This window comes from Xiphophorus hellerii, chromosome 9, assembly GCF_003331165.1.
Source record: "Xiphophorus hellerii strain 12219 chromosome 9, Xiphophorus_hellerii-4.1, whole genome shotgun sequence".
Lineage (NCBI taxonomy): Eukaryota > Metazoa > Chordata > Actinopteri > Cyprinodontiformes > Poeciliidae > Xiphophorus > Xiphophorus hellerii.
The window spans coordinates 28,968,988-28,984,059 of record NC_045680.1 but is presented as its reverse complement, the minus strand read 5'-3'; the positions used below and the strand labels follow the sequence as shown (position 1 = coordinate 28,984,059).

The following is a 15,072-nucleotide window of genomic DNA, read 5'->3' as shown; positions in this document are numbered from 1 at the left end:
TTAGTGCCTTTAAATTTGACAATGTTGGTGATTGTTTGTGTATTTGTTCTAGTCGAATCACCTCTTTTTCAAGGTTATTTCTTCTCTCCGCTAGAGCCGCTTTTTGGTGAGAGCAGTAAGAAATAAGATGGCCGCGCAAAGTAGCTTTTGCTGCATCCCAGATCATAGCAGAAGATACAGGAGAGTTTTTGTTGTCAAGCCAGAACTGCAATAGGTTATTCCGGACAAAGTTGCAAAAGGATTTATTATCTAAAAAGGAGGTATTGAATTTCCAAGTGAAAGTTCTAGGCATACGTAATACTGGATCAACACTTAAAAATACTGGTGCATGATCTGACAAGACTATGGGGTCTAAGTTACAACTTTGAACTGAGTGTAAAAGCAACTTGGGGATAAAAAAATAATCCAGCCTGGAATAAGAGTTATGGGGATGTGAATAAAATGTATAGTCCCTTGTTTTAGGATGTAAATGTCGCCAAATATCTATCAAACCAGTATCTGTGCATAAGTTTTTTAGGACAGCTGAAGCTTTCGGGTTCGGCAATTTCGCAGAGGAGGACCTATCCAGAGATGCGTTCATTACGCAATTAAAGTCACCAGCCAAAAAACCAATTCCTTTGCAGTGATGGTTAAACAATAAGATCATTCGTGACATAAACTGAGGCGAGTCATCATTAGGAGCGTATACATTGAGAATAGTTATATGTTGTCCATGGATCGACCCTGTAATTAGAATAAATCTCCCCTCTGAATCCTTCTCCTCATGCTCCAGAATAAAAGGAAGATTCTTGTGTATGAGAATGGCCGTACCCTTCTTATTTTGTGAATGGGCGGAAAAATATACATTACCTACCCAGTCCCTTTTAAGTTTCAAATGTTCTGTAGCAGATAACCTAGTTTCTTGTAATAGTGCTATGTCAAGTTTATTTTTTTTCAAGAAAGACAAAACCTTCTTCTTCTTGATCACATGACCCAGTCCCTGTACATTCCAGGTAACAATCCTAAGAGAGCCAGACATACAAACTATAAGGGCAGAAAACAGCTCTTAAACACTGGGTGTCATATTTGAATAGGTTGGGCTGTACATAGACATTTGTGTATGTATAAAAAAGAGAAAAAACACATTTAGGTTCCTGACATTTAACATAAAAACAAATAAAATAAATAAAATACTGAATCTGCAAACAGCAGCATTCACCCTCCCCTATCCTGTCCCCAAACGACAGAAAAGAACAACCCAAAAAGATGTCACTAACGTTTCCAAACAGCATACAACTCCCGATTCTAAGTTCGGTCACAGCGACAACCGGACGCTCAAAACACCATCCGTGGTCCAGGCAAAAAAAAAATAAAATGAAATAAGATTTAGCCACACTGAGAGGCCTCCCAACATAGTAAGTTCAAAAAGGAGAAAAAGTGAAAATGTTTTTTAGGTCTCAGCGTGGGTATAAAGTCCATCTTCCTCCAAATTTCCTGAATAAAGCAGGAAAAAAGAAACAATAATAAACAGAATACCACATTTAAGCGAGTCCAGAAATGCAGCGGCAGCCTCAGATGTATCGAAAAAACGGATTCGCCCCTCATGAAGACATCTGAGGCGAGCGGGATAAGCGAATCCACGGTATTTGTCGCGGCGGATCAGCTCCTTCACCACAGCACCAAATTCTCGCCTTCTCCTCAGGACCTCCGCCGACAGGTCGGGGTAGAATCTCAGTTGAGAGCCGCCATGGAATATGTCACGCTTCTTCTTTGCTGCATTAAGCACAGCCTCTCTGTGCGAGTATCTCAAGAAACGAACCAGGATACTTCGTGGTGGTTTATTCGGGGCCGGAGCAGGAGCTAAAGCCCTGTGGGCCCGTTCGATCTCCAATGCTGGATGATCAGCTGGTAAACCGACCAAGGTCGGTAGCATTTCTTGGAGAAAGTCCACAAGAGGAGTGTTGCCCTCTACTTTCTCTGGTAAGTTAATGATTTTTAAGTTTTTACGCCGACCACGGTTCTCCAAGTCATCTATTTTTAGCTGTAGCTGTTCCACTATCTTCTCCATGGCGGCTATGCTTGTCCCGTGGGCGCCGAGGCTGTCCTCTGTCCCGGAGATTCTCCCCTCGGCCTCCTCCATGCGTTTTTCCAAGTCCGCCGCTCTGCTAGAGAGCAGCGACAGGGAGCTCTCGACCGAACCGACAGAGGCCTTTAAATCGCCCAGTGCGACATCAATAGTATCGAGTCGGGTGCCGATGGATGCATCCATATCTTTCATCCGGGAGGCCAACGACTTTACCTCAGATAAAATCAGCTCCATTGTAGTTTGGTCGGCTAGCTCCGAGACGCTAGCATTAGCCTCACCCTGACTTGATTCCTTCGGAACGGTTTTCTTCTTGGTGGAAGAACCCGGCGGGGAAAAAATTGGGAAATCTTTTTCACGTTGTGATCGAGGCATCCCCGAAATGTTTCAAAGTAGACAAGAACGAGTTTAACTGGAGGAAGATGTAAAATTATTTTTAGCCTGGAGCGGAGAAGAGCCTCAAGCGTCCATCTTGGTCCGGACCCACGTGATCTCCCTGTGATCAGTACTTTAAGCTAGTCGTGGGACTTGATTCAAATTTTTAAAAGTTAATTGCAGAGTCTGTAATTAATTAATTGCAAAGAATTGTGTTTTAATTGCATTTAATTTATCTTTGGGATTAATAAAGTATTTTTGAATTTTGAATTTGAATTAAAATTTAAACAAAATATACAGACAAAATAAGCAACACCTTTGATTTAAAATCTATTTGTTTCTGAATGATAGAATAAATATTCGTATGAGCTCAACAACAAAGATATTTATTGTTTTAATCTGTTATTCAAGTTCTTCAACCATCAGATTAGAGCAAAGTGCTGTTCTACCCATTCAGCTTTCCAGTGTTTCATTCATGGTACTTCTTTAAGAAAATCCTCCTTTATGGGTGTGACGGAGGTGCAGGGGTAAAGCGTGTAACCTATGCTTTACCCATGGATGCCTTATTCCTCCCCGTGGCTGTCACAGGTTCGAGTCCCGGGCCCTTGACCTTTAGCACATCTTCACCCTCTCTCACAATCTCGCTTCCCATCGTTGCACTGTCAAATAAAGGCCAGTAGGGTAAAAAAAATCCTTTAAAAAGATAAAAGAAAATCCTTTACAAATTTGGGCTGTAGACGCTGACATTAAGTGTTGGGGATGTCTGTGCTGCTGCTGGAACATGTTTAGCATTGAGATCCTATTTCAGGCTTGAGTAGTTTCACTGATAGGTTCCTTTTAGCTCAACTTGAGCACAGCAATATCCTTTCCCAGGGTCCCATCAGATTGGGTTTGAAGCAGAAATGAACTCCCATTGGGCTAAGAGAACCAGTTTTGCTTGTGCGTCAGATTTGCAGTCGTGCCAGAAATCCCTTTATAGTATATGTAGTTAAAAGAAGAGATTATTCGGCTTGCCATTTTTAACATGTCAAAGTCTATACAATTAATCAAAATTAACAAATATAAAGTTCTGGTTTTACTTTAAACAAGTAATTATTTCACTGTTGCATTTAGTTGTTTTTCCCAACACTTAATCAGCACAAGTCAATCTTTAAAATTCTATATTAATGTTTCTTTTATTTTAATCTTTTTGTGAAATAACGCCAAAGGTTTATTTTCTACTCAGCTTGGGGATTAGTCATGCAAAAATATTTTAAATATTAACCAAATTATTTGACTAATGTTTTTTTTTTAATTTTTCCTTCATAGTTGTGCAGCTTTAGGTCTAATAATTATGAGTTGTTTTCTAGGAAATGGCTGCAGTGTCCGCCTTTCTGCAGGCTGGAGCCTCGAGACCATATCCAAGCCACTATATGGACACAGCGATCCAGACGTACAGAGATGTTTGCAAGTATGATCCTCAGCCACCTTACATCATCACATGTCATAAGCTGCTACATAGGAGCTTATCCTCATATATTAGATGTTAAATATCACATACCGGTAGTTTGACCATAAAACGTTTTGTCGGGTAAAGAATAACTGACGGTAAATATTCCTTTATTACCTTTGTGGCAGCATATTTTCTTAATCTCCACAGAAACATGATGCTGGCTGAACGCTGCGCATTACTCAGTGCAGAGATATTGAAAAGTCAAGCAAAATACTCTGAGGCTGCAACTCTTCTTATTAAGATGACCAGTGAGGTGAAAAATCATGCCTTACTTGTATCTCTGTTGTTCTAGTGACCTGCAGCTCACTGAGCTCTTCTGTGAAGCTGCTGTGTTTGTGTTTGTAGGACTCTGACCTTCGTAGCGCTCTGCTGTTGGAGCAGGCAGCCCATTGCTTCATTAACATGCGTAACCCTATGGTGCGCAAGTTTGCTTTCCATATGATCCTGGCTGGTCATCGCTTCAGCAAAGCAGGACAGGTACCTCTGATGCACCTAACCTTGATTAACACCAGACATTAATATGCAGATGCTTATTAAAAACCTGTTCAGAAATCCAATCAGAAATGATTCTGTTCTGAAATTTTTTTTAATAACCATCTACATATTAAAGCATTCTTTTATAGTCAACAGTTAATATCTTCAGGTAATACCTCACTCAGTACCAAGAGAAATAGTCAATATCAATTAGCAACTTTATAAAGAAGAAAAAAACATGACAATATTTCTACTGTAGTCTTTTCTCTCTCCCTCACTTTATTTCTTCATGTAGAGGAGGCACGCACTGCGCTGTTACAGTCAAGCCATGCAGGTCTACAAGGACAGAGGCTGGTCTTTGGCAGAGGATCATATCAACTTTACAATTGGTCGTCAGTCCTTTACACTGGGGCAGCCTGAGAACGCTTTACAGGCCTTCAGACAGATTCTGATTAATGATAGCCAACAGACAGCCACACAGCAAGCTGCCTTTCTCAGAGAATACCTCTACGTTGTCAAGGTGAGATTAAAAAGAATCTTCTGTTTTTCTGAACCTTGTTCGTAGATGTGATCCAACACTGATCATTTTTAAAGAGGTTTCTAGAAATGCCTTCATTTTTGTAGTTTGGTCTTGAATCAAATTGAAATTAAGAGTAGTAATTTTTTTTGGCTAGCAAATGTATTCATTATCAGTGTGAAGTAAATGAGTCTAAATAGATAAGGATTAGATGTAAATTAAGGTAACGCAAAAGAAAAATGCACAATATACTCCATTAAGCTGAATTTAAAGTCAGTGATTTTTGTTTAAACATTAAGTGATGTAATGAAAATTAAAAGTACAGTTGTTAGCTGTGCAGCTGTTTTACAGCTCAGAAGATTCAGCTGATGTTATCCTTTGAAAAAAACTGTAGTATCTGTTAGACTGAGATCCTAATGACCATACAACAGCAACCAATCAGGGCGAGGAATAGGGTCTTAGCACTGTCCCTCATCCTCGTGTACTTGCTGCTTACATCCTCCTCCTTGCTTTCTGCTGTGCTGCACCTTCTCCCTACAGCAGGGCCTCTGTGAGAGGTTGAGCAGCAAAAATCTCCCCCAGAATGCTGTACGGTGCTGGATCAGGGAAATTATTGGATGTTCCACCAGACACACATATTTTCTATTGCTACGGATCACGTGTTTATTGCGACAAATCTTATTGATTTTTTTTGCCCAGCAATAACTGGAAGTTTTTATAATTGGATGTGTAGAAAGGCCCGGCCAGAATCTGTGGAAGGAGATAAAGATTGGTGTGACAACAGGCCTTCTAATACCTAAGACTTGGAACCAGGGATAAGCAGTCAGTGTATCTTTTAACATTATCTTACAAATGTTCTTACAGGGAAAATTATAAATTCTAATTAATAGTCTGACTGCAAAATCTGACAGTCTCAGTGGGATTGTTACTTTTGGTATTTTCTCCATTGTTGGTGGCAAAGATCAATAATGAATTTGAAAATATGATTCAATGTGGTTACAGTGTGCAGTTCAGTGATGAAATCAGAACTGGTGTCCTGAAGAAGCCTGTTTTTAAAATGGAGAGGTTATTTAAGAGCATTTTTGTATGAGGAGCTTTGACTGCAGTGACATGCATTCAAAGTCATACCACAGAAGTTATCAATATCTATTTATTGTCACTTTTTTCATTATCACAATAAATACCACAAAATGTAAGATTTTAAATCCATATTGCAAACCCCCTCCTGTTGCTCATCACCAAGGCACCAGAGGAAACATTCCAAAAGCTGCTGAGCAATTAGAAGAAAGGCTGTAAAACTGCAATGCCAATAAAGATTTCCATTGATCATTGAGAAGGGTGTGAATACCTTTTGACATGCCAGCTTTAATAAATTGTAAAATAAACAGAAGCATAATTATTTTTCAGAATTCTGTTATATTGTTAAATAATCTTTAGGTTGATACCCATCTCATTTTTTATTAGATAAAAACTTATCTGTTAAATAAAAACTCTAAATACATCTACATATAAATCTGTCAGATGGTCAGGGGTATGAATCATTCTGGATTGAACTGTGGGCAGTCTGACTCAGTGGTTCTCAAGTATTTTTGCTTCTGACCAAAATACCAGTGGAAGAGACAGCATAGTTACTACTTACTATGCTGTGTAGTTGTGAGCCCAACTATACAGAATTTAAACAACTATAATGAGAAGACAAACATTAAATTACTCCTCAGTTTAGTTTTATACATATTGTTGTGTACTAATTCACAACAATTCACAAAAATCACAAAAAATGTGAAGTTTAAATATTATCTATTAAGTGTAAATGTATAAACACATTTAAAAAAACATACATTCCTATTTAATTCTAGTTGTTAAACAATGCAGGATTAGTGACTGACAGTAATAAATACTGTCACTAAATTTGCAGCAATCCTCTTGCAGCAACTTTATCAGAGTAACAAGTTTAATCCTACATAACAGTCATGATGTAATTATAGCTTAAGTGATTAATCGAGCAGCAATAATGATGAGTTGATTTACAATTGTTTTGTTTTTTTTCTTAGAGTGTTCTTGGAGAAAACGAAAGCTGCCTCCCCCAGCTGCCGCTGCCTCACATCCATAGCTCTGCTACCAGAGTTTACTTTGGACATGAACGCCGCCTTGCAGAAGGTAACCCTCTGGCATCTCTTTAAAATATCACCCACCAATCTTATTTTTTTAGTCAAATGTTCTATCAGTTAATTTATTGAATATTCAGATATGAATATGAAAGCTGCACATTTCTCTCCTATACACCAGAATTCTGTGCACTAGTGCTCTACGAAGGAACTACACAGTAATTCATTGCTTTTTATTGAAAATAATGTTCTAGAACATTTGCTTGATAAAGAAGCTAAGACTGATGGTCATCTTGCGTTTGTCTATTAGAGGTGTGTGTTGCAGTTGGTTTCAGACTTGTGTTTTATGATTGTAAGATACTGAAGGCTTTGACAGGTTTGTAAAGCTGAAATGTCAGTGTGGTCTGTAAAGTTCCAAAACCACCTTTGTTCTACAAGGAATATTTCCATGACATTCAGTCAGTTTTTCAAACATAATTCTCTATGCTGGAATTGGAATGCTCACAGCTTTAGCTTCCTTTTCATATGCATCAGTAATTTAAGATTTAATCTTAATTATGAATTTTATTATTGTATTTAACACAGCAAATGATTAATTCCAAGTACTTTTTTGTAGGGGAGAAGCAGGCAGCTACTCACGTTTCCTTGGATCAGGAGTATGACCAAGATTTGTCAGTCCTGTGGTGCCAACTTGAGGAGCAGCTTGCAGCATCTGCCAATCGAGGGATTCTTCCAAGTAACTTCCAACCTACTCAGTGTTGTCTGAACAGTCAGACAAATAACCTCCATCACCCACTGGCTGTGATTGCGGGTAAGAGTTAATGTGACTGGGTCTAAATATCACTATTGCTTGTTTTCACTTTTCAACTGAATATAAAGCTTTATTTATTTTGTTAGGGGAAATAATATTGCTCCATTAAGAATAATTCTCCAGTGAAGTAAAAAACACCGCGTCATTGTATTTGGATATGTTGCAGCCCTTTCTTTAACATTGACAAAAGTTTTTTATGTTGTGCAGAGGTTTTAAGTCTTCTGTGTGTGGAACTCCATCAACCATCTTTACTCCCTCCAGTTCTCTGTTATCCATGATGAGATCAACCCAAAAATCTATTTTCCTAGTGGAGGTCTACAGCTTATGTTCTCATAGACCAGACCAAGTGTTCATAGACCAGAAGGAACATGTGCTCTGGGTCTGCTCCAGACTCTTCTTTCAGTAGAACATACCAAGAACACCTTGATGCTCAACCACCCTGACTGACTCCTTTCACTGTGAAGGATCAGCGACTCTGAGTCAAGCAGAGAGGTCTGCCTGTTGCTAAGACTTGCCCCAGCCTCCCTTTGAAGGAAGCTCATACAGCCACTAGTATGTAGCATCTAATTCTTTAAGGCATGATCTCATGATCGTAGGTGAGAGTTTGAACGTACAGGCCAGTAACTTAAGCTTTATTTGGTTCAGCTCTTTCTTCACTGGAGTCCACATTACATTAGACAGGCTAGGGTGTTTATTCAACTCCTGCTCCAACCTACTACAACTTGCAGAATATACACCAAGACACTTGAACTAATCCACCTGTGGCATGGACTGGCTCGTGACCTAAAGGGAGTCCACTTTTTTCTGAGGTAGAACTATGCCTTCAGACTTGGAGGAATCCACTCTCATCCCTCCTCACACAATGCCTCTTGAACACAATTGTAGACTTCTACAAAACAAATTTTAACCGCACACCTAATCTTCCAGGACTCAATCAACTGCCTTGCGAAGGTAAAGATCTGGGGCCTCATGCATAAGAGTGTGACATTTTCACACTAAAACTTAGCATACGGAAAAATTTAGAAAAGTGCAGGGCATAAAAAAATCAGATGCATAAAGCCGTGCGCACGCACGTGGCCGCGCACCTTTCCTTTATAAATCCCAATTTGCGGGAAATAGAGCTCAGCTGCTGGTCCACCCTGTTACCACCCATAAATACATATGTAAATTTTTAAATCGTTCTCTAAAAGACTTAAAGGGCAGTAGGAGGCACACTCTTTAGGGTTTTTCCCCTCTTTATGTATAACGTTATTATTGCTTCTGATCAGCTTTTTGGAGGATCATTTTCCTTTAGAGTGTAGTTAAATACTGCACATAGTTTAGGGGTAAGTTCTTTTATGAATACTTTATAGAACTCTCCACTTAGACCATCTGTCCCTGGACTTTTATTGCTTTTTGATCATTTAATTACTTCCTCAACCTCAATATCCATGATTAGCCTATTCAGATTATCCGCTTCTTCCGATGTTAGTTAAGGTAAATTAAGCGTTTTAAAGAAGTCCTCCATTACCACCCTTTTCTGGGGTAGAGTTTGGGAATCGTATAATTCTTTATAAAATTCGCAGAACCCCTTTGCAGTTTTTTCTGGTTGGGATAGTTCTTTTTCGTTTCCAGGGTGACATGTTTGGAACCACTCGTCTGGCCTGTATTTTTCTCAATTGGAAAGCTAATAAACGGCTCGCACGGTTACCCATCTCATAGTATTTTTGACCAGTATATCTCATAGCACCTTCTGCCTTATAGATAAGTAGTTTGTCCAGTGCTTCCCTGATTTTTCTAAGTTGTTTCAGTGTCTCTTCTTTTCTGTCACTTTTATGGGTCTATTCTAGTCTTTTTATTTCATTTTCTAGGTCATTTTCTTTCTGTACCTGCTGTTTCTTTAATTTGCTTGCCAGTTCTATGCATTTACCCCTAATTACCGCCTTAGCTCCATCCCACAATATCGCCTGGGACACTGCCCCATTATCATTCAAATGAAAATATTAATCTATTGTTGTCTTCATTTGTTCTTGGACATGTGGATCGTTCAACATGGAGACGTTCAATCTCCAGTATTTAAAATATTTTTCAGTTTTCATCCTTAATGTTATTCTGACTGGTCCATGGTCTGACAAGGTAATAGGTTCAATAACACTATGTAACAACCTATGGAGGTCTTGTTTGGATACAAATATATCTAATCTTGAGTATGAACCATGCACGTTTAACAAGAACGTAAAGTCCCTACCCTGTGGGTCACATGTTCTCCAAGAATCCACCATTCCCAACTCCTCTAGCAGGTGTTTCAAGGCTTTCGTCTTTTTGCCAAGAGAGCCATGTTCTGGCGGTGATTTATCTTGTTTTGGGTCCAACACAAAATTGAAGTCTCCCGCCAAAATTATTACACCTTTTGAATCTTTTGCTAAGACGGAAGCTACTTCTATATAAAAAAGGTTGGATCATCTTCATTTGGGGCATATACTGTATATTCATTATTGTTATGTCCATCCCTTCTACTGAGCCCTCCACCACATATCTACCCTGCGTGTCTTTCACCTCCATCTGCACCGAGAAGTAGGTTGTTTGGCTGAATAGAATCGCCACTCCTCTTCCTCTGCTTTTGGACAGCTGGCAAAAAACACTTGATCCACCCACTCTCTTTTTAGTTTCTTGTGTTCCAATTCATTAAGATGTGTCTCTTGCAATAGAGCTATTGAACTTTTAAGCGATTTTAATAGGGCTAATATTTTCTTCTTCTTTATCGTGAGAGGACTGTGAGAGTGCTGGGTCATGACCCAGCCCTCTCACATTACAGTGAACCCTCGCTATATCGCGGTTCACCTTTCACGGTCTCACTGCTTCACAGATTTGCATCGTGCATTGTGTTCTGCATTCTGATTGGCTAAACAGTCTCTCCGCTTCTTCTCTACCTGTGTGTCAATAACTTTGCAGGTAATATGTACACGTACGTAAAACAGCTTACCAAATTTGACATAATCGATGGTGGCATGTCGGTTTATAAGAATTCTTTTGCCCAGGAGAAAAAAGAGCGACAACAACTACAGATAACTATGTTCTTCTCTCGAAAAAAACACACCTGCACCACGGGCTTTAGAAGACAAAAACGCGACAGAGCGAAGTCAGGAGAAGCAGTGAAATACAGGTGAATCACTATTTGTCCAACTGCACTGTATTTTTTTTCATAATTATTTTTTTCCCGTTCTAATCCAATGACTCGGGTCGCGGTGGGGCGGTGCTGATCTCCGCAATTTGAAGCCTTCACTTCGTATTGATGATTAAAATGATTATTTTTCAGTATAGTAGTTATTTGTAAAAAAAAAAAAAAAAAGAAAAGAAAAACATTTATACAGTACTTTTATTTGTTAAAAAAAATGCTTGGCCCTGTAAAAATGGTTTTGTTCTTTGGTTTCAATGTATTATGGAGTATTTCATTGTTTAATAATTGTTAAAAAAGTAAAGGTTCCTACTTCGCGGATTTCACTTATCATGGGTTCTTTTTGGAACGTAACCCCCGCGAAAAACGAGGGATCACTGTATAACACACAATATTTAAGTCAGTCATATAATATAGTTGTTTTGATCGTGGCAACCTCGAACACTACTTTTTGAACCTTCAAACTTAATTCTGAATGTTGCATCTTATCTGTTTCTGCCTCCTGTTGGACGCTCAGTGTGGGCACAAATGTGTCAAGGAACAAGAACATAGTAACACAGAAATAATTTGAGCAAAATAAGCTCCAAAGACTCCCATAAACCTGACTGGTTATATTAAGGCCAGACATAATCTGTAGTGGCCTCCTGACCAGCCCCCGATGGTACCAAGGCAGAGTGCTGTGTGATGGGGGAAAAGCACTAAGTGCTGTCCAGATCACAATCCAAAGAAAAGCAATAATTCCCTGGTGAGATCTCCACCCAATTGGGATAATGATAGTAAAGCACGTTGTTATTGACTAACCGTGAGATAATAAACATTTGTAATACAAATTCACTATATAAAGTAACATTGGCTATTTCGATAAAGTCTTCTTCTCCCCTTTAACAATCTTTTTCTTAGAACATACCTTATAGTCCACAAGAGTTCCTTTGTTTATGAACATTTTGTTCTCATTGCAGTTTTAAATGTAAACTTTTAGATCCGCATTGGGTAGCCCCCCTTTTCCATGTCTCCTGTTGTTGACTCTTGGAATCCAGGCCTCTCAGGAAAGCTCTGCCTCCATCCTCTCTCTCTCACTCATCTGCACCGACACACCCAACCTCTCCAACGTCGGTACTGTGTCGAGAAGTGTAGGGAAGGTTTTCATGCCGCTTTCCAAGTCGATTCTGAGTTGAGCCGGAAAACGACATTTTGCCTGTATTCCTTTTTCTTTAAGTTGTTTGATTATGCTCTGCAGTCGCACTCTCTTCTTTTGGACCTCTGGAGAGAAATCCTGTTCAAAGTATATTCTTTTCCCTTGGAGGACGATTTGTTTTTGTAACCATACCTATCGTAGTACAGCTTCTTTTATGGTGTAATCCATGAAACAGACAATGATGGAACGTGGCGGATTCGTGTCAGCTGGCCTCGGTCCTAACGCTCAGTGTGCTCTTTCAATGTGTATGTCCTCCTGCAGAAGAAGCGTGGTTCTGATTAGTTCCTTTACAAAGCCAATCATGTCCTGTTTCTCACTTCAATCCGAGACTTGGTAGATTCTGAGATTGTTACGGCGTAGACAGTTCTATAGGTCATCACATTGATTAGTGAGCAAAGCCTCACGTCTCAGCAAGTACCGAAGCTCTCTCTTGTTTCTCTGGCTAACTTCTTCCGTTGTGCCGTTTCTACTTTCTGCTTTTTCCATGCATTGCTCTAGGGTGTCCATATGCTCTTTCAGATCTCGCGCTGATGAAAACATCAGTACGAGACCTGAAAGCAGCCTTTGTCTCAGAGCAGCAGTCTCAGCAAACGCACTCTGATTTTCTTTCCTCAACTCCTTTAGTTCACGCAGGACTTTGGCCACTTGTTCATTAGCTTCGTTAGCTTTTCTTCTCTCGCTAGCTGTAGTGTTAGCCTGCTGCGGGTCTTTCTTCTCTTTGGACTCTTTTTGGTCAGTTTGATGTTTACCAACTGTGTTTCTTGTCGGCCTCATTTTCTTATTTGCAGGTTTTTTAAAGGGGATGTCCAGAAAATTACGTAATTTGTCAATTAATCATCAATCTCATGGGAGCCTCCACTCAAAGCGGCCGTCTCAGATCATGTCACCACCAGAGGTCCCAGTATAAGTATTTATAATAATAATAATTATATATTTTATTTAAAAGGTGCTTTGAGGACACATAATGTCACCTCACAAAAATAAAAATAATACATTTTAAAGAAAAATAAAATCCAAATTAAAAAAAATAAAGAGATCGTGCAAATGCCTGTTTTAACAGTACCGCGTTCAGCCGGGATTTAAAGACAGACAGCGTGTCAGAGGATCCTTTGAGTGGGGAATGTGGACGTTTATTCTAAATAGTAGAATGCTTTATGTCCATAAGGCGCACTCACAAAACGGGCGACTCGACTGAAGGATGACTGCAGCTGGACCGGTACCGGTACTGCACGGCTCTTTAAGTTTTGCTCAGAGCTCCAGGATGATGAGTCTGAGCAATCTAAACACTCATAAGCCATCATCAACATTTCCCAGCAGATCAATATGATCTCTGAACAAACGCTCCCTCTGAATCCTTCCCTTGGCGATGTTCTCCATCAGAGCCAAAGTGTTCCACAATTACGCAGCTCACCTTTGCGCAGCTACTTATATAAGTGTGATTGTCTACACACTTTGATCACCTTAAAAATAATCAAACCTGTTTTTAATCGGCAGGTTTGAGTTAATCTGCTGATCCAACCCTGTTTTCTTCTTTTAGTGAGAATGAAATGATCCCATAGATGCATTTCATGCGCTTCGGCACACGGACCAATGCGTTACATCCTTATGAGACAAAAACTGAGAAAAAGTACTATTTACATTCAAGCGAGGTTTTCACATACTTTTGTTTTTATTTTCTTTTTTGTGTGTGCTTGTTAGCTTATTGTCTGAGGATAAATGCTGTTCAGTTTCATTGTTTATGTGTAAACAATAAAATATTAAAATCATGAAAAATATCGGGTTTAATGCTTCTTGGTCTAAATAACATCGAATGTAGTCAGATTTCAGTGGATTTAGGTGAGTTTTGACCAGTGTTGTATAAAGTACTGAAATCTCAGAGTCAAGTAAAAGTATAGGTACCTCTCCAAAATATGACTTTGGTAAAAGTCCAAGTCACTGACTGAAATGTTACTTGAGTTAAAGTCTTAAAGTATCTGAAACTTCTTGTACTTAAGTATGGAAATTACTGTAAAAATTGATGTACTCAAGTAATGTAATGAAAAGTACAAGTAAAAAGTAAAACAAGGCAAATGTAGTTTGAATGACATTTTTTATATTTTGGTAAACTTGTCAAATACACTTAAAATAATGTACACAACCAAGTGCAGGCAAAATTAAACCTGCTAATAGATATACCTGCAGGCATCATTTAGTTAAGAAAATTAGGTGCTTTACCTATAGCACAAGGTTAACCCTCCTGTTATGTTCGTTTCTAGGGTACAGCAAAAATGTTCGTGGGTCAATTTGACCCAGGGAGTGTTTAATCATGCAATAGTGTCAGAAACCAAATAATTCCTCCAAAACATTTTTGTATCTGATTATTAACTCCAATACTAACCATTTCAATCAATATTTGTGCAATGATGTTTTATTATTTCTCAGAAATTAAGGATCAATGACGACAACCTGCTCATTTACTCATTTGGACATAAAAAATGGAATTTAGATTTTTAATGTCCACTGAAAAAAACCTAGACACAAAAAAACAATAATTTCCTTGAAGTTGACCTTTGGTAAATTATTTTATATTATACTTTTTTTTTTTTACCAAAGGGTGATCTTTATAATTGAACTTGAGACACACATACTGTTCTGGGTCAAATTGACCCGCTGATTAAAATCAAGATAAATGAGTCATGCAGAGAGTATTTATGTTTTTCTCCACTTCTGCTGAGTGTCCACTCAGTGTGGGTGGAGTTTGTCCACAGGAACAGAAAAGATTCCCGTCAAAGGTTGTGTGAACACCTGTTTTCTCGCAGTTTCCTAGTGAAGTAAAGAGAATAGTGAGAAAGTGGGCTTGTGGGTGTGTGGTTGCGTGTGTGTGTGTGTGAGTGTGTGTGTGGTGAAA

General features: G+C 39.0%; 1 protein-coding gene across 1 annotated transcript in view; it reads left to right on the top strand.

The window, feature by feature from the left end:
* Nucleotides 1–15,072, top strand: part of trappc8 (trafficking protein particle complex subunit 8) — a 42,697-nt gene that overhangs the window by 11,641 nt on the left and 15,984 nt on the right. The window contains exons 10-15 of the mRNA XM_032572504.1: nt 3,787–3,887; nt 4,077–4,182; nt 4,275–4,406; nt 4,699–4,923; nt 6,972–7,077; nt 7,642–7,836. Coding sequence (XP_032428395.1) covers nt 3,787–3,887; nt 4,077–4,182; nt 4,275–4,406; nt 4,699–4,923; nt 6,972–7,077; nt 7,642–7,836 — 865 coding nt within the window. The remainder of the gene's footprint in view (nt 1–3,786; nt 3,888–4,076; nt 4,183–4,274; nt 4,407–4,698; nt 4,924–6,971; nt 7,078–7,641; nt 7,837–15,072) is intronic.